This window comes from Crinia signifera, chromosome 8 (genome assembly GCF_055691185.1).
Source record: "Crinia signifera chromosome 8, ASM5569118v1, whole genome shotgun sequence".
NCBI lineage: Eukaryota > Metazoa > Chordata > Amphibia > Anura > Myobatrachidae > Crinia > Crinia signifera.
This window is the reverse complement of record NC_139224.1, coordinates 99701904-99722162: the sequence shown is the minus strand read 5'-3', so window position 1 is coordinate 99722162 and position 20259 is coordinate 99701904. Positions and strand designations below refer to the sequence as shown.

Below are 20259 nucleotides of genomic sequence, written 5' to 3'. Positions count from 1 at the left end.
TGTGCAGCCTCTGTGTGCGAGAGGGTACGGCGAAATGATTCAGTCTTTCAAATACAGCAGTGTAGGTGTGGGGCATGCGGTGGCGGGCCATTGTTTGGCGCCCATATGAATGCCTGTTATGTGTTTGGGGTATGCAACGCTGTTTAAGATGGCCACAGCTACCCAAACTCTGCATCTGTTGGCCTTTCCTGAATGATGGCTGGTACCTGCAACAACTAGGACTTTGCCTATAATATCCATGTTTGGAGGGGCAAACTAGGTCCTCCTCAACTACGGTGCCACCAGGTCTTGAGCAGGTACAAGGTAATGGAGATCTTTAAAGGAAATGGCCAAAAGGTTAAACTAGCTAAAGGGAACCTGCCTGAATAACAACTAACGGCACCTGGCCAACTTCAGGGGAGAAGGTAAAAGGAATGAGCGACCTAGTACAACAGACACTGCAAGAAAACATGATACACGCCACACAAAAACACTGCAAAACACACAACGTACATGTAACTCTCATCAGCAGGAGGTAACCCAGCCAGGAATAAAGTAAACCAAATAATGCAGACCTGCTGCAATACTCTGGGAACCCGGCCAGGTGCCGCTGAGCAGAAGTTCTGAACAGCGTCCTTGGTTGCAGAACAACCGGCCCCAGGGATGCGAACGCCGGGAGCAGGAAGTGCCGAGCAGTTCATCAGACTGGACGGCAGTACTGATGGCACTGCCGCCTGTCAGAGCAGCTAACAATGCCCAGCGCTTCATGGGCGTTCCCATGAAAACACTGGGCATTCCTATGGAAATTTAACCATGATGCAAGTGTGAGGGGTCGGGCAGCTGATGTAATTTAAAGGTCCTGTAAAGCTGCAAATTTCACAGCTTTATGGGTTAAACAAAATCACACCAAAAGAATGTGAGAGCCCCATGTTATAGTGAAAAGTTGGTCAGAGCAGGGTGGGTGGTCCCATGGTTTATCCTCATACTGACCCCTGGTGGATGGCTACCTATTGGACTTATTAACAAAATATATGATAAATAAATCCATTTTATTTAAGATTTCGCACCAGCAGGTGCTACTGTATTTGTTATTCTGCCACACTGATGTTTGAGGAATTGGAGAGTAGGATGTGGGAGACTTGCCCACTTTTCTGACTGGGAGTGCCACCTTATTTTTGGGTAGGGAGAGTAGACAAGTATAGGTAAAGTACTATGAATTCTATTCCACTTGTAAAATTTAAATGAAGTTTCAGGATGGAGAATACTGTAAATTTTACAAGAACAGTTTACGGTACTTATGTAATATCTGGACTCCCGTTTTTCTTATGAGACTGCGTTCCCTCGCGGGGCTCGCTGCGCTCACCACGCTTCGGGCACGGTGGCTCGCTGCGCTCGCCACACTATATAAAATCAACTCCATGCGTAGTTGGATAGTAGGGGTATGAAAAAATGGGGTGCATTTAACATGGGAGTCCAGATAATACATAAGTACCCAGTTTACTAGTAGATTCAATTGTCTTCTGTAGACTTGCCAAGGGGAACTCGTGCCCAGACTTTGCATAGTTTTTAGAAATCATTTGGATATTTAAGGTAATATTGGGCCAAATTCAGTAAGCATCATATATGATAAGCTGCTCACACAGCCAGCGGCGTAGCTTTGTTTGGGGCGTCCAGGGGCAAACGCAGGATTTTCAGAAGGGGGTTTCCAGAGGAGCGGAGCAAAGCACGGAGATAGACACTTAGGTGACCCAATATATGCCGGGTCAGTTAAAGTATTATAGATAGAACAGATGTATATAAATAATAATAATAATAATAATAAATATATATATATATATATATATATATACACATACATACACACATACAGGGGCGTCAACAGCATTGTATGACCCCTGGGCATAGCAATGTATTGGGGCCCCTACCGATCCTCCAGCGGTAGGGGTGGGGGAAGATTTGATGTCCTGCGGGTGGTAGGGGGTATTATATCAACCGCTCAGCATGTAGGGCCTGGATCAGTAATTTCCACTAATTACCCCTTTACTGCACAGATGGTGGGAGATGGAGTGGGAGAAGGGGGCATTGGGCTGAATGAAGGGGCTCTGATATATAACTTCCAGGGTGGTAGAAGATGTTTAATAGGCAGAGGAGGGGTGTATAGTGGAGTGGGCTTATTATTCATAATTTTCTGGTGGGAGGACAGCTTGCTTGACTGCAGATATCTCCAGTTCCCAGAAATAGGTTTCTTAGATTGGAATGGAAAAACTAGAGAATCCCTCCTACCAAATGGTATTGGGGACTAGGGGATCAGAGTTCAGGAGGCAGAGCAATCTGCCAACGAGTATATAAAACTACATACCAGGTGTGTGGAGCTGGAGCAGTAACCAGCTGCTTGATGGCTAATATCTCTGGTTCTGGGAACAGTAGAGACAAAGAAGGAAAGAAATCAGTTTTCACTGGGATGCACTCCTCATCCACATTGTCCCATGGGACATAAAAATTAGTACATGTTCTTTATTGGTATGCAATTAAAGGTAAAAGGCCATCATTTATTATTCCATTTGGTCAATTTTATTAATTGTCTGGTGACCTGGTATAACGAGTCCCTGTGGCAGGGATATTGATAGCGAAGTATTAAAATAAAGTAATGAATATAGATAAGAAAAGAAAATAAGAAGATTAAAATCTGTAAACTGTTGTTTTAATCAGGTTTGCTCTGATAGTTTGGTGATAGCTATCAGTGGTATTGTACCAGTGAGTACTTGTATGGTCAGGGGTATATAGTCACTGAATGTGTGGGTTTATATGTATTCGCAACTATTATTGTTGCTAAAGGACACTGTTGCCTTCAGAAGTAATTATTCTACACTTGTAACAGTAGCTACTGTGCAATTCATGAGAACACTGCTATTTATTACCCCGTCAAGAATATTGCGGCTACAGAAACGGGCTACAGTACATGTGTGCCTGCTGAGTCTGTATGAATATATAATTACCGCTACGACGGTTTAATACTATTGTTTCCGCTACTGATGTAGAGATAGCGTTGCCAATGTGCATGCAGGGTATCTGTGTCAGACCATAAGGTGTGCTTTCATATATATGTGACTTTAAAACACTGATTGTGCTGGTATAGCTGGTTTTAAATATTGCGCTAGTATGGCTTAAGTCCACATATATTATTGCACCTTATAGCAAGCACTGTTTAGTGGTTATGCTTTGATGCATATATCGACAATGTGGGATGCCTGATTATACACATTCACAGTATGTCATCTATTATACATGCATCTGCAGGCTAGCTGATAAGACAGATAAAGTAGTTAGTATAATCCAATAATCCCACCGCTTGGGAGTGTTCCCGCAGTATTAACCCCTTCCCGACATATGACGTACATTTACGTCATATGTCGGGTGCGGGGGAATCAAGCCAGCTCACGGAGTGAGCTGGCTTGACAGAGAGCAGGTAATGGCTGTATATTACAGCCAGGTCCCTGCTCTCACGGTCACGAGCGGCGAGTTCGCCGATCGTGGCCGTTTAACCCTTTAAGCACCGCGGGCAAAGCGACCGCAGTGCTTAAATAGCTGATCGGAGGGGGGGCGCCCCCCTCCGGCGCCGATCGGGGCCCCCCGCAGCGAGATCGGAGGGTGCCGATCGGTTGCCATGGTAGCCAGGGGTCTAATGTAGACCCCTGTGCTGGCCGCGTCTGCATACCTATTATATCCTGCCTGAGGCAGGATGTAATAGGAAGTGCTGAAAATCACTACGTTCAGCCATAGAGCTCTATGGCTGAACCTAGTACAGGCGATCGCGCCCCCTAGTGGTCAAGTACACTAGGGGGCCTTGTAGTAAAAGTAAAAAAAAAAAAAAAATAAAGTTTAAAAAAATAAATAAATAAATAAATATTAAAAGTTCAAATCACCCCCCTTTCCCCATTTCCCAAATAAAAATAAATAAAAAATAAAAAAATAAACATATTTGGTATCGCCGCGTTCCTAAAAGTCTGATCTATTAAAATATAACATTAGTTATCCCGCACGGTTAAAGGCGTAAACGGAAAATAATCCCCAACGCCAAAACTACGTTTTTTGGTCGCATCGCCTACCCAAAAAAAAATAGCTAAAAGAGATCAGAAAGTCGCCCATATCCCATAATGGTATTAATTAAAAAGTACACTTCAGCCCGCAAAAAATGAGCCCTCACCCAGGTCCGTAGGTGGAAAAAATAAAAAAGTTATAAGACGCAGAACATGGCGACGTGACGCAAATTCGAAAAACCGTAACATTTTCTATTTTTTTTTTTAGTGGTAAAATGTAACGAAAACTATATAAGTTTGGAATCACCGGAATCGTAACGACCCATAGAATAAAGATAACCCATCATTTTCAACGAACTATGAACTCCAAAAAAAACGTAACCAGCGCAAAATTGTGGAATTGCGTTTTTTTTTTTTTTACCCCACATTGAATTATTTCCTGATTCCCCAGAATATTATACGGTATAGTAAATGGTACCATTAAAAAGTACAACTTGTCCCGCAAAAAAAAAGCCCTCATGTGTCTATATAGCCGGAAAATTAAAAAAGTTACGCTTATTTGAACACAAGGAGGAAAAAAAAAAAAAAATTACCTTAAAAGGCAATGTCGGGAAGGGGTTAATTGTGTGTTTCTGCGTATATGCTCTGCATATCACTCAAATACAGTATTTAATCATGGTAATGTTGTCTCCTATTCCATCCGAGATATTGCGGCCACAGAAGCAAGCTTAGTTAGTTAGTGCTGGCTTTCTCTGTGCGTTAAATTACCGCTATAACAGGTGGAGTTATTTACTGTAATGTGCAGAGGGATTCCCGTTTATTCATACTGCAGGTGGTTTAACATACTACTCATGCATTTTTATAGATATTGGGCCACTCAAAAACACGCAGCTTCCAAACACTGATTTGTACTGATATAGCCAGTTCTGGGTGTCTGCAATTGAGTGGCTTAAGATAGCATATGCTCTGGTATCATGAAGCAGGCACTGGTACTTAGTTATGGCAGTAGTATACACATGGATATTTAGGGTGCGTCCGTGTGTATCTTCACACCCAATTCTCAGTTATATATATACACCTAGGGCAGGTTAAATATGTGGGTAAGGTGGCCGGCTTGAGTACAGAAGTCTCTGTCAGGGACTGTTCCCTTTGTACTCACCGCGCGTATCAGCGTGTGCGCTCAGTTAGCAGCCGGAGATCTGTAGTGATTCTCCGTTGCAATACTGTGCCTTCACAATCAGGGGGTATATTCCCACTAGTACACTGCGTGTGCTAGCGTGTTTATTCACGCTGCCTGCAGCTAGTACTCGCTCTCTTATCCCGCTACCTCTAACCACAATACATTAGGTAAATATTTTACAGTTAATAAAGCAAACACTGGTACAAACAAACAAACAGTTTACAGCGATCTGCCAATGCGCATTTCGCTCTCTATAAGCTTTGTCAAGGCTTAGTATAGGCCTATACTAAGCCTTGACAAAGCTTATAGAGAGCGAAATGCGCATTGGCAGATCGCTGTAAACTGTTTGTTTGTTTGTACCAGTGTTTGCTTTATTAACTGTAAAATATTTACCTTATGTATTGTGGTTAGAGGTAGCGGGATAAGAGAGCGAGTACTAGCTGCAGGCAGCGTGAATAAACACGCTAGCACACGCAGTGTACTAGTGGGAATATACCCCCTGATTGTGAAGGCACAGTATTGCAACGGAGAATCACTACAGATCTCCGGCTGCTAACTGAGCGCACACGCTGATACGCGCGGTGAGTACAAAGGGAACAGTCCCTGACAGAGACTTCTGTACTCAAGCCGGCCACCTTACCCACATATTTAACCTGCCCTAGGTGTATATATATAACTGAGAATTGGGTGTGAAGATACACACGGACGCACCCTAAATATCCATGTGTATACTACTGCCATAACTAAGTACCAGTGCCTGCTTCATGATACCAGAGCATATGCTATCTTAAGCCACTCAATTGCAGACACCCAGAACTGGCTATATCAGTACAAATCAGTGTTTGGAAGCTGCGTGTTTTTGAGTGGCCCAATATCTATAAAAATGCATGAGTAGTATGTTAAACCACCTGCAGTATGAATAAACGGGAATCCCTCTGCACATTACAGTAAATAACTCCACCTGTTATAGCGGTAATTTAACGCACAGAGAAAGCCAGCACTAACTAACTAAGCTTGCTTCTGTGGCCGCAATATCTCGGATGGAATAGGAGACAACATTACCATGATTAAATACTGTATTTGAGTGATATGCAGAGCATATACGCAGAAACACACAATTAATACTGCGGGAACACTCCCAAACGGTGGGATTATTGGATTATACTAACTACTTTATCTGTCTTATCAGCTAGCCTGCAGATGCATGTATAATAGATGACATACTGTGAATGTGTATAATCAGGCATCCCACATTGTCGATATATGCATCAAAGCATAACCACTAAACAGTGCTTGCTATAAGGTGCAATAATATATGTGGACTTAAGCCATACTAGCGCAATATTTAAAACCAGCTATACCAGCACAATCAGTGTTTTAAAGTCACATATATATGAAAGCACACCTTATGGTCTGACACAGATACCCTGCATGCACATTGGCAACGCTATCTCTACATCAGTAGCGGAAACAATAGTATTAAACCGTCGTAGCGGTAATTATATATTCATACAGACTCAGCAGGCACACATGTACTGTAGCCCGTTTCTGTAGCCGCAATATTCTTGACGGGGTAATAAATAGCAGTGTTCTCATGAATTGCACAGTAGCTACTGTTACAAGTGTAGAATAATTACTTCTGAAGGCAACAGTGTCCTTTAGCAACAATAATAGTTGCGAATACATATAAACCCACACATTCAGTGACTATATACCCCTGACCATACAAGTACTCACTGGTACAATACCACTGATAGCCATCACCAAACTATCAGAGCAAACCTGATTAAAACAACAGTTTACAGATTTTAATCTTCTTATTTTCTTTTCTTATCTATATTCATTACTTTATTTTAATACTTCGCTATCAATATCCCTGCCACAGGGACTCGTTATACCAGGTCACCAGACAATTAATAAAATTGACCAAATGGAATAATAAATGATGGCCTTTTACCTTTAATTGCATACCAATAAAGAACATGTACTAATTTTTATGTCCCATGGGACAATGTGGATGAGGAGTGCATCCCAGTGAAAACTGATTTCTTTCCTTCTTTTTCTGAACAAGTCAAACGCTAAATCAGTTGAGAGCACCCTAAAACCAAGAGAAACAATATTTATAAAAAGTTTCTTCTTTTTTGAAAAAATCCATCCACAGGGATATATTCCCAAAACATTATTTGGTGCGGGTCATACTGTATGTGTGTGTGTGAACAGTAGAGACAAGTTGCCAGTGTCCCTCAAAGGGGGAGAGTCCCAGCTTTTGGAATATACCCTCAGAAAAATGCTAAGTCAGACAGAACCTGAAATATCTGACTGGGAATAACAATTAACAGGCTTGGATGGGGACCACTGCTTTGAAGTCAGATATCTCCGGTTCCCAAGGGCCAATTTTTACAATTCTTATATTCATGGAAAGAGGGGACCCTCAGCTTTTAGCTGAGGTTCCTTAGACTCCTGGGGGGGTTTCTGGGTACTCAGAAACCCCCCCTGCGTGCGCTACTGGCGCCCCCCCCCGTTAATGGGGGGGCGCCCCCCCTCCCCGCCCGCCCGGCCGGCGTGCCCCCCGTGCCCCCTCCCCCCATTGCCGCATGCTTACCTGTCCGTGCATCCCGGATCCCCTCCTGGCTTCAATAAATTCTATGCAGACGGACCACGCTAAAATGGACGCCCCCATACCGCAGACAGTTTCAGAGAACAGTCTGCTTTGTGGGGCGGCCATTTTATCGTGGTCCGTCTCCATAGCATTGCTTGAAGCCAGGAGGGGAGCCGGGACGCGCGGACAGGTTAGCATGCGGGGGATGGGGGCGGGGGGATTACTATAGCACCGCAGCCCCCCCGGCGCCCCCATATGCACAGCGCCCCCACGCGACCGCGGGGGCTGCAGTGCTATAGTTACGCCACTGCACACAGCATCTTGGCTTATGGGATCCTTAACATTGCAAATGCAGGAGAAGGTGCCTACCACCCCCTGTCTGTATTTGCAATTTCATTAAACGGCAATACGATTGCAGTTTAAGAGGAATATCCCTCTTCGACTGCAGCCTAAGTAAGTCTAACCTTACTCAGGCTTCCTGTTGCAGAGCAGCTTGCAAGGCCAAGGAAACTGCACCATACACAGCAGTCCATGGCCTGGGCACTTCCAGAAAAGGGGTGACATGCCCCCATTTTCAGAAACCTCGTCCGGCCCAATCCCTTCCAGCGAATGTCTCTGCTTGTCAATCAGGCAGAGGAGATCGCATTATTTCCTATACTGCACATGTGCAGTTCCACATCGTCGGGGATGAGGTTTGGATCACTTTTGCGAGCCAACCTGAATCAACCCAATTGTTAGCAAGATACACAGATCATTTTTCAATTCTACTGCACAATAAGAATTTCTTAAAATGTTTTAAAAATATTTTTGTCTTATTCCTAAACAGGCCTCATAAACATTAAAAAGCCATCATATGAAAAGGGGACCGAAGTATTAGAGCTGATAAAAATACCTGACAAAGTCCAAAACAAGAATCTGACCTGTTATTATGATCCACCTTCTACCACCTCGGGATACAGTTTCACACTTGCTCAATATACGTTCAGAGTTCCGCTGTGTACACCAATGACAATCCAATGTGAATTCGAGGGTTGCAAGAATAACTTCACAATTAAATTGGATGTGCCGCCTAGTAAGTTTTTGTCATTGCTTAACTTTCACTTGTTATAAAGGATATTTATCCACTGCCATAAGAAATTCTATAGCTTCCAGATGAATTAAAGATCACATCCAGGGACAGGGGCTCACATAAGAGCCCATTTTTGCAAAGTGTAAAGTAAAATGATCACATCAGCGATCACTTTGCTTAATGCTGCAAAACCAATTTGGCCTACTGCTCATGTGTGGTCATCAGGCAGTGTTTGCATGAGTGGCTATTATTGGGGCAGATATGATATGTAGCCCATAGGCTAGAATGGCTAACACCATTTTACGATGGCTTTAGCTAATGGAAACAAGCTTCAGAATGCTTCTCATTCAGGAGATTGATACATTTCACAAAATAGCAGGTAGGGTGGCCAATCCCGGGGCATATTTTCACTTGCAGGATTGAAAAAGGCTCAATCCCAGGACTCCCATTATACCTGGATTTGCGGCAACATAGTCAGTGGCATCGAGAGGGGTACTCTTTACCCATGCCTGGATATGCTGGAGGGACCCCTCCCCCATTGCAGGGAGCCAGGCACAGCCTATCTCCCCAGCTAAGCACACGCTGCTCAGTGGTGTATGCTGAGCTGGGGAGAGAGACAGCTGAAGCGGCAGCCTGTCCTCGCTCTACTTCTTGTATAATTTTTCATGGGAGAGCGGCCATGCCCCATTACGGAGGCCCTGGCCCCATCCAGTAACCAAGCCCAGCTCACCTGTCTTTCCCCCTGAGCCTAGTATCTGTTCAATATTTCATAAATCCACCACCGCCGGCCGCCCTGCAGTATTATTTACAAAGGTCTAGCCGGCAGCAGCAGGACCTGGCAGGTGGAGGAGATCATTGTGGTGGGATGCAGAAGGTGCGGCGCTCTGTACTGGTGCTGCTGATGGATAGAAGCAGTGCGGCTGGTGGGCTGAAGCAGTGCGGCGTTTCCGTCCACCAGCCGCACAGCCGGGGGCAGAAGCAGCCAGGCAGTTTCTGAGCAGGTGCACAGATTCTGCCTGGCACTAGAGTGCGCATACCCAGGCTAAACCTGGAATTCTGGCAATTTTAGGGCCAAATCCCTTAGCCACCATAATAGCAGCCCCATAGGCACATTTGAAAAGATCCAGTGGAGAAGATAATTATTTCACTTGGGATTCTGTGCCAAATCAAGAAAACAAGAAATGTGTGGGGTCCTGAGGACTGAGTTAGAGAACCGATGGTTTCATCTAAAGTATTTGTGCATTTTCCAATTTGTTGGTGTACTCACTTTTTTCAGAAAACGGAAGTTACAATCACACCATTACCGCAGATAATACCTCTGTTACTTCTGAATGGATAGCTATCGGTGGGAGTAAATGCAGGGTGCATGTGAACACTACCTGCATTACTGTTGGTAAGTTGCATTTATAAGTGTAGTAGAAAAGCATAAACCTGTCTATAACTCATCTGGGACACAATAATATAAACTGTGTTATAATATGCCACATAAAGTCTATTTTTCTGCATTTGTGACATAACTGAACACTACCATTCTGTAGTATGGTAGTGCCATAGACATACATATATGTGTAAATAAGGTGGTCTTCTGCATCAGCAAAGTCATTGGCTGGATAATGTATAGATGAGGCCAGAGGCCCATTATATCTACCTGGTGAAGTACAAAGACACAATATAATATACCATTCAGTTAAGTAAAGATAAGTTGTTAGAACAATATAGCAGGTGTAAACCTTGGTGGTACTTGTGTATTATCTGGGCGCCCGTTTTTTTCATTGCATGCCACTACTTAAGGCATGCAATGCGATGCGATTTTTCATTGTAAAGACCTGATTTTTAAATGTATAGACACCCATGGGTAATTTCTTACCCCCAATATCCAACTACGCATGGAGCTGATTTTATATAGTGTGGAGAGTGCAGCGAGCCTTGGAGCCTGAAGCGTGGCGAGGGGCCGCGGATTACTTTACATGTATTCTGCATCCGCTCGCCATGCTTCGGGCATGATGGCTCGCTGTGCTCACCACACTATATAAATCAACTTCATGCGTAGTTGGATAGTGGGGGTATGAAATCACCCATGGGTGACTATACAATTAAAAATTCGGTCTTTACAATGAAAAATCGCATCGCATGAATTGTATGCCACTATATTGCATGCGATGCAATGCAATGAAAAAAACGGGCGCCCAGATATTACACAAGTACCACCTTGGTTTTTAAGAGTGCAAACTTGGATTGTCAGCTGGAGTAACTATAAGTTCTCAGGATGGAGATGTGTGGGTGTTACACAGCAGTCCCTTTTGTCCCTTTAAATAGTTTTTCAGTAAACACCAATGGCGACACACGGGCGGAATAGAGGGCAAAGTTTTACAACTAGTATAAGTCTATGGAGTGCCGCTTTCTACATTATGCATTGTGTTGGACCGATTTGGCCCTAAGAAGTCACCCCAGCAAGCAGTTATACTAACAGGAGCTTTGGAGTGCTGGACTATCTTGTGATATTTATTTATATACCTACCAGATGACTGAGTTATGATTATATTCTAGTGCTCATGCAGCAATATTATTGGCAAATATGCCCACAGAATTATATATGTATTGACCCCAGGAGCCCACATATTCATATTAACTCCCTTCAAAATCAACACTAGTGTATGCTTGTATGTTGTTAGGAATTTAGACTCTAAGGGGGAAATTTACTAAGCCGGCCGAATGCAGCCGTCGCCATATGAACGGGTACGAACGAGATCGGGCGTAAATGACCCGAAAATAGGAATGGAGAATACAACAAATTTACAGCTGTCGTATTCTCCTCATTCATATTTTCCGGTGTCGTAGCCATTCGTATTCGCAGTCCATATTTATTCTTTTTTACACCGAGAAGCCTGCATGCATCTGACTGATCTTAAGTCAAATACAAATGAATCAAAACATGAACGGAAAAAATATGAATCGTATACATTTATTCTTTAGTAAATCAATAAATGTGTGAAATACGTACATACTGTATTTCACATTGAATGGGTATGAATACGAGCATTTGTACCCATTCGATCTTAGTAAATATCCCCATAAGCGCTAATGGGGTAAGGTAATATGAATAGGAGCTCATTAATATCTGTGTAAATAGCGTAAAGAATATTACATAAGCTTTAGAGTCTCTGGGGATAATTCTAGGATGCTGCTTAGCTAGCCTTGTAACGCCACCTGCCGGGCGTGGGAATGCCCCCACCCATGGTCCGCACATCACCGCTGCTTAGCAAATGCATGTTTTGCATAAACAGCCATCCGCAGGGTAGCATACAGGGGAAAAATCATTCATGATTGCCGACCATCGAATGATTATTCCCATGCTCGCAGATCTGTCAGTGCGGGCTGACTTAGACTTGCAGCATCCGGGTCCAAGAACAAGGCAGGCGGCTGATGTCCTGTGATGTAAGCCGTCTGCCCCAGGCAGTCAGCTGCCCATCTGTGTTCACTTGGGGACTCCCAGCATTTTCCCGGGTGCACCCAGCATTTTTGTGGGTATGCACAGGAAACGATGGGCATCCCCATGTGAACGCCTGCTGCCCGCCTTGATCCTGTCCCCCCTCCCGTGCGAGCGCTACGACTATGCAAGTCGCCCGCATGCAAGCCATGCACATGCAAATATACAAATATGCGCATGCGCAGGGCAGAAACATTGGTCACCAGTGTGAACATGACAGGGACCGAAGGAATTACAATGAGGGCCTCTGTTCAGTGATGCATAAGTTGCTAGTGTTATATAAATAAATGTTACTAATAATATACCAGTCAGCAGAGTGTTATATTATTATATTCCAGTCACAGGTGTCAACATCATTTACTACATAATCAAATAATTTCAGCTTCTATGATTCTATCCCCTGTAATAGCTAATAAACTCCCCATCGGGTATCCCCTTGGTCCTCCCTGTCGGTTGATACACTTAAATACAAACTTACTGTAAACCTTATATAAAATTAACTTAAAATAAAGACACGACACAAAGTGCTGGCGTTTCAAAACAGAATGTCAAATTTATTTTGACAATTAACTAAGACTATGAATGGTGGCGGCACTAAAGAACGGTCACTATAGGAAAGGTGGGGTTAAAGATCACTTAAGCATACATACACGCTGGGTGACCACTCTCCCTGGTGACGGCCATCCCCCGGGCAGAAGCATGGCCCATGACAATCGATGTCGAGGGAGAGTGCACCCCACTACCTACACACACACAGAGTTCTTAAAGAATGACCGTTCTTTACCGCCGCCGAAGAGGAAGAGAAATAGGGAAGGGTGGGTGGGGCTTCTTGGACAGAGGGTGGTCACTCTAAACTCGTGATCATTCCTACCCTGTCTAACCCCTCCCCCTGCTCTGATAGGCCTTGTGCCCATCCTCATTACCATACATGTGATCAAGAGCAGAGTGTACCCTGTGAGAACCCTCAGTGGTTTATGTCACCTCAGCCTTCTGTGTTTCTGTACTGTTTTTTCATCTACTATGGAAATAAACAATTATATTATTCCTAGAACTATTTAACAGCTACTGTGTTTTTTATATGTACAATATATCACCTACACAAAGTGATGCAAGCTAGACCTGTCCGTTCATTCAAATACAAGTGAAGGCACTCAGTGGTGCCAATGCACAAAGTAAACACACTAGAAAAACACAACAGTACATATGGTTTTCCAGATGAAATTGATCATGATGTAAATAATCTTACATTTTATTGTATGTATTATTAGTGTTGTTTTTATAGACCTAATCTCTGTGCATTTTCCATCCTGTTAGTGTACTTATTTCAAACTGTTTTTCCAGAACAAATAAATTCCAGCAACAGCCCCAATGGGAAAGTGAGCAGAATCTATTCCAACAAACCTGGTAAGTTTTATGATACAGGTATGTACAAATATACAAGAAAAAAGGAAAGGTAATACAAGTTGAATATCCCTTATCCAAATATCCCTTATCCATAGTTTCCGGAATGTAATTTTTTTAATGCTAAAAGCACTACTGGGGACATCTGTAACTGGCACTACTGAGGACATGATGTGTAACTGGCATTAAATATGTGTAAGCAAATGATTACTTGGCATTCAAATATAGTGCTTGAGATAGGACACAAACTTTGTTTCATGTTCTGAAACCTTGTTTCATGCACAAATAAAATATATTTGTATACATTTCATGTGTTTGATGTGTTTAAACAACATAAATGCTAAATACCTCAAGATACCTCATTGAAATATAAAAATATTCAGAAATATGTAATAATCCGTTATCCAAAATTCTTCTGGTGCAGAACATTTTAGATAAGGGATACTCAACCTGTAAATACATCTACAGTAGCTTGTCAGGAATTCTATGGTAGAATAATCTACATATGTTTTTCAGTGTTTACACCACATAATAATGCCTGATCTTATGCTAGGTTATGTGTGCTTGGTTATGCATAAGGCCAAGATGGTGGCCTTGTGCATCATCAAAGTAATCGGCTGGATGGTGGATAGATTGTGGCCACTATATCCACCTGGCAAAGCACAATATGATGGATAATAAATAAGAAATAGTGAATTGAATGTGGCAAACAAGTAGGTATGCCCTTGATTTGCCAAAGTCCACATAGGTTCCTGAGAGTGCAAACTCTCAAGGTTTGATTAGTATTCTGGATCTGGTGGATGTGTAACCTTGGACAGTCATTTAGAACTCGGTACACAGTACAATTGAGCTGTCGGCGTGGAATTTTGTGCATGAAAGGCACAACTTCCCATAGTTGTGAGATGACCACCAATGGCAAATTTACAATTAGGCACATGAGGCACATGACTAGGGCCGGCACTTGTTTGGGGGCAGCACACTTGGATGATTGTGTCGTTACTGTCAGTCTGAAGTGTACCAGAAATTGTAATAGATTTCCACTGTACTGTACCATACGCTATCTTGAATGGAGTGTAAATGGGTAAGACATGCACATACTGCCCCTGTAATTTGTCCTGCTTAGGAAATATGTGTACATAGTTAATCCTTTGTGTGCCAAAATCTGTGAGAGATGTTCAAAATATCTGATAAAAATGCCAACGTCCCTCATATTTGTTATATAAATTCAGGAGAAAAATGTTGTAAAAAAAAGATTATATTTCTGATGGGGGCGAGGCCAGCAGCTAGAGACACCAGACACATCTGCTGGCGCTCCTCAGCTCAACTCCCTTACACACCTTTCCCCGGGCCCCAACACCCTCCCCCTCCTCCGCCAGCGCAGTCTTCCCCGGTCCCAGGACTGCAGCTCCGGAGACGCTCTGCTGGGCGACTCCGCATATAACTGCTGCGGCCTACTCCAGGATGTGAACCCGCAGCTGGGACCCGGTAGCTACCTTAAAGCCGGACATCTGCCTTGCTGCCTGGTGGGATTTGTGCCGATGATGTTCAGAAATCAGACATGGGAAACCTGAACTAGAACTGTGCATCATCCCTACTGGGATACTAACTCAATGTAATCAATTGTAACAACACTACCGGAGACACTGGTTTACTTATTACTTCTGCTGGCTTTCATTTGCTAGGATTGTCTGTCATCTGCTGCTGAATTGCACTCCATGTATGGGTGACCTGCAACATAAATTCTGCAGGAGAAGCAAAACAAAACTAAAGCCTCTGTGACATCTTGAATCATTGTACAGGATGTAAGGCATCTACATTTTGCCACATGTCCTGCACTTGCTTTACTGGCCGCAGGAGTCTTCTTTTTCTGGCCTTCTTCAAAGTTCCTACTCTGGGGGTTATTCAGACCTGTATGACCGGTAGTGAATTCACAGGTTGGGTCATAATCGAACGCCTGCACAGGACTATGGATCGTAATACACATGCGTGTGGCCATTCTGCGATAAAATCCTGCTTCTATTTTATCATTAGCCATATGCAATTGATTGGCTTACTTAAGCCGGGGTTGGTAACAGTTAGTTTCCTGGGAGTGTCAGGGAAAACACAGACGTGCCCAGGTTTTTTAATGGAAGCCGCATGACGTCAGCACCAGATTCTATCGTATCAAGTAAGTTCTGGGATACACACAGACTGCAGACACTGGAAAGATCATTTGATGGTGAGAGTCTTTTGTATGGATTTGCTTAGCACTGATTATGTGTAATTTATGCAAACCTTGCACATGGTGAGATTTCACCAGGACATAAAGTGGTCATACAGAGGTGGGGAACTCATTTATCTATGCCACATAATTAAACCCCCTACCCTACCCTCATCAGGGCCAATGGTAGGGTTTTTGGTATCCCCCTGCAAACTAGAATGCTTTTTCTGTGAGAATTACTGTTCATGGCCAATGTGGAGGATAAAATGTTCCACCTCACCATTAGATGTGGTGGAACTCAGTTCCACCCCGTTCCCCCTCACTTTAACCCCTGGATTCTCACTATGGCTGGGCGGTGATTACCTGATTGCAGGGCTCTGGAAATTAGCAGGCGTGCGATCAGGTCTGAATAATACTTCATATAACCACACCTCCACATATTTTAAACTCAATGGTTAGGTTGGGTTTCCAACTTGCCTATGACAAAGAGTTTTCTTGTATTCCCTCCAACCATAGGCGCCGAAACCGTGGGTGCTCCGGGGCCCGAGCACCCACGGAAATTGAGGAGCACCCACAGGCTACGGCAGCGGGGTCCCAGCAGAGGATATGCTGTCAGCAGCGGGGGTCCCTACGGCGGATGGGAACTAGTAGCGGTATTAATGCCGCTACTAGTTCCCATCTTCCGCGGGGACCCTGCTGTGACACCAGATGTAGGTGATTGCTGTGTGCAGGAGGTGGTCGGGAGAGGTCGGGCGCCGGTGATCCGGTGCCAGAGGTGCAGCGAGGTAGCCTGCGCCGCGTCACGGAAGTCATTGAGGCCGGAAGCTGCTCGCTGCCTAACAGTGAGTGACAGAGTCTGGAACTCGCTCGCCGCCCGATCTCTCCTGGCTGCACAAAGTGTGTGTGTGTGTGTGTGTGTGTGTGGGGGGGGGGGGGGGGGGCGGTAGTCTGTGTGTGTGTGGGGGGGGGGAGCGGTAGTCTGGGGAGAGCACCCACCAGAAAAACTTAAATCGGCGCCCCTGCCTCCAACCATAACCCTTGGACTTCATGAACATCTACTGACCAAAAATATATATTTTATGATAATGGAACATTCATTGGGCCTGGTGTCTGCATAGAATGCAGGGGAAAAAAGCCCTCAACCAATGATGGAAACTATGAAAGTCACTTTCTCCTGGCTCCTGGTTTTTATTTGTCTTCACAAGTCATCTCTAAGGGTGAAAACATTATGTACTTTCCCTTCTTAAATTTCTCTCATATCTGCTTTCTTAAATTCCTAGTAATGCCATGTTGATACAATGTACCTTCTCTGAGAAGAGCAATGGCTCAGAAGTAGTCATCATTCTGGGATCCTTACACTTCCCCACTTTCTTAACTAGATGTTGTTCAATTAACTTTGGCAACTTATGTGGGTGCATGGAAGAACCCAAAGAATCACTGCAGGCAGGAAAATATGAAGAAGAACTGACAGAGGAAACAGAATGAACTGCATGCTCACCAGACCTGTATGGGCCAGGAATCTCAGATGTATCTGCTGTGTTTGAAAGCCCTTAAATGGAATTCTCTGCTGATGCCGAAACTTGATCACTTCCAGACTACCTCTTCCTCCTTGCCGTTGGTATCAGCACAGTCTGATTCATAGATGCACCAGCTGATACCTAGGGGGTGAAAACAGAGGATAAGTGGAGGTAATAGAAGAAGGAGGAGGAGATCCCACTGGCATACTATCTAGTATATTATATCCTGGCAACCATGAACCTGTCACCTGGTGATACATACTGTGCCGGTTTGCCATGGGTAAGGGTATAGGCTTGGAGACTGCTGAGTAGGGGAATAAGGGGGCTGTCCGTATGGTGTCTGATTAACAAAAAATGACTGCACGGTATGGCCTTGCAAAATTTAGGGATTTAATTACAATTTCTGACCTAGTCATTGAATGGTGTCTGTGTAGGTGCTCATTGACACAAACAGATATGGAAACCAGGAGCTGAGATCAGCATGCTGCTTCCAACTTTACTTAACTGCAAACAAACATAAAGCAACACACAAGCTGCACAATAGCTCTACACAACAACACAGTGGTAAAACATTGCACTGCAAATATGAAAGAGAAATGTAAGGCAATATGAATCTGATATAGTCAGATTCCAGTATCTAACATACTGTACCCTCTGAGGAGAGGAAACCACTGCGGGCAAATAAGTGACAGTGAGAGGCATTGGCATTTGGAAGTACTGCTGCTTTACACAGCAAGTGACAATCCTGTAAACCAGGCACCTCAGCCAGAAACACACAACAAGGCACAGCCCCTTGCAAATTTATTACTGTGGGCTGCACTGTCATAGTAAAGGTAACTGGAAGTGACTGATGTAAAGTCACCATTTGCATCACTCCAGGATGCACAGCAGATGGCGCTATTGCATTACTTAAAATGGTAAAACCGGAACCCTTGCTAAAATCATACCTCCCAACATGACCCTATCCAGGAGGGACACAATGCTCTGTTTCTGGACTTCCCTCTGAATGAATAACTGCATCACCTGTGTTGAAAAACACCTTTATTATTAATTACTCTGTTCAGCACAGGTGATGGCAATCATACATTCAGACGAAAGTCCAGAAACAGAGCATTGTGTCCCTCTTGGAGAGGGTCATGTTGGGAGGTGTTGCTAAAATTATGGCACCAGAGTAATGCACTAATAATCCCCCTTTTAAACTGTTTGCAGTGTGCTCCCCTGAAGATATAAAATGGCCCATCCTCTGCTGGAGCTGTAAAATCAGCTCCTATGGCCGAGGGTGCTGATATAATTGCATTAATGATAGGCACAAGCTCCGCGACCTCAGTTTCTGAGTCTCACCCAGCTCTTTAAGCAGCTGCAATTAATGAACTTAAAGCATCATGGGAGTGTTGTGGGCGTGTAGCCAGAGTTGTTCTCTATTCAGAGTCATGCGTATGCTGAGAGAAAGCCTATTTCAGATGGAGTAAGTGCAAGTCCCATTGTTGCAACTTCAACCTGGTAATCAGCAATGCATGCCAGGGTTACCGACTTCCTCAGCAAATAGAGGGTGGAGAGGGACTCACATGAGGAGGCTGCATGTGACCATGCTTCCTCTCCCCAATGAATAAAGTGGGTCTGGAGGCCTGCTCTATATAAATGCAAGGTATAATAGACAATCAATATCAATATCATGATAAGCTGTAATGCAAAAAACACTCTGGGAAATAGAATAGGACAGGTATATGCACACACTATAGATAGACACTGTAAACATATTGCAACCAAACCTTTATTTGTATAATGTGATAAGAATATGCAAGATAAAATAAGGGTAGAAAACATGTTGGTGCACGGGATGACTGCTGCAATCATGGGCTTTATTCTGGTCCTTTCGCTGTTTTATGTGCATGTGCAGCCGCTTGGTGTGAGCAGGCACAGCAAACTGCTTGTTCGCCGTATTGTTGGCACCTAGCAGTGCGGGAATGGGTCGTGCCATGTGAACACCCAGCATTTCATGGGCGTTCCCATGGTAATTTCCCGATGACACAGGTACGGGGGGGAGTTAGCTGACGTCAGCAAATGTCAGCTGCCCGTTCTCTTCTCATACAGGGCGCATGCAGATGTAAGACACCAGAAAGTTGCAGTGGCGGCTCTTACCATTATAAAGGAGGGGGGCTGCCGCAATGCGGGCCCCCCTTCCACTGCCGCTGCCGTCGCTGTCCCCAGCCACCACCGCTGTCCCGAGAAGTCCGCGCAGGTGCTCACCCCTTTCCCCTGCATGGGGCCAGCGCATGCGCAGTACCTTCATACATACTGCGCATGCGCTGGCCCTTTGCAGCAGCCCCCAGAGGCTTGAATGGGTTCCCGGGTTCCATGCGCAGAACCCATTTTGGGGGCTGCTACGCATTTGCGCAGAGAGAGGCATACCGGAGGGAGGGAACACCTCCTGATGGGATGCCTTGAGTGGCTGGTAGGTTAGACTTCCAATAGGAAGTCACTGCCAGTCACAGTGAAGCCAGTGCAGTCTCACAGACTGCATCTGGCTTCACTTTATGCAGAGACAGTGGCAGATTTTACCTTGGGGGCAGCAGCCCATAGGTAAAAACCGCCAATAGAGAGGTGTCTTACGAGCGCTCTAGAAATCCTTCAATGGTCTGCGAACATCAAATGGTTTCCTCCCCCACACACAAGCTGTGAATGGAAGTTTATGCTAAACATCCATTCGCATGCGTGCAGGGGGAACTCAGTGTGCGAGGTGGGTGGTGGGCGGCCGCGCGGGCGGTCTGTGGCGTTTTAATGAATTGCAAA

The 20259-nt window shown here is 44.4% G+C and overlaps 1 protein-coding gene across 7 annotated transcripts in view; it reads left to right on the top strand.

Annotated features, from left to right (window-relative positions):
• The window catches only part of PTPRC (protein tyrosine phosphatase receptor type C), a 167789-nt gene that overhangs the window by 98306 nt on the left and 49224 nt on the right, over positions 1 to 20259 (top strand). For all 7 annotated transcript variants that reach the window (XM_083156868.1, XM_083156867.1, XM_083156866.1 and 4 more), the window contains 3 exons: positions 8622 to 8867; positions 10141 to 10257; positions 13693 to 13755. In XM_083156868.1, the coding sequence (XP_083012994.1) occupies positions 8622 to 8867; positions 10141 to 10257; positions 13693 to 13755 (426 nt within the window). The remainder of the gene's footprint in view (positions 1 to 8621; positions 8868 to 10140; positions 10258 to 13692; positions 13756 to 20259) is intronic.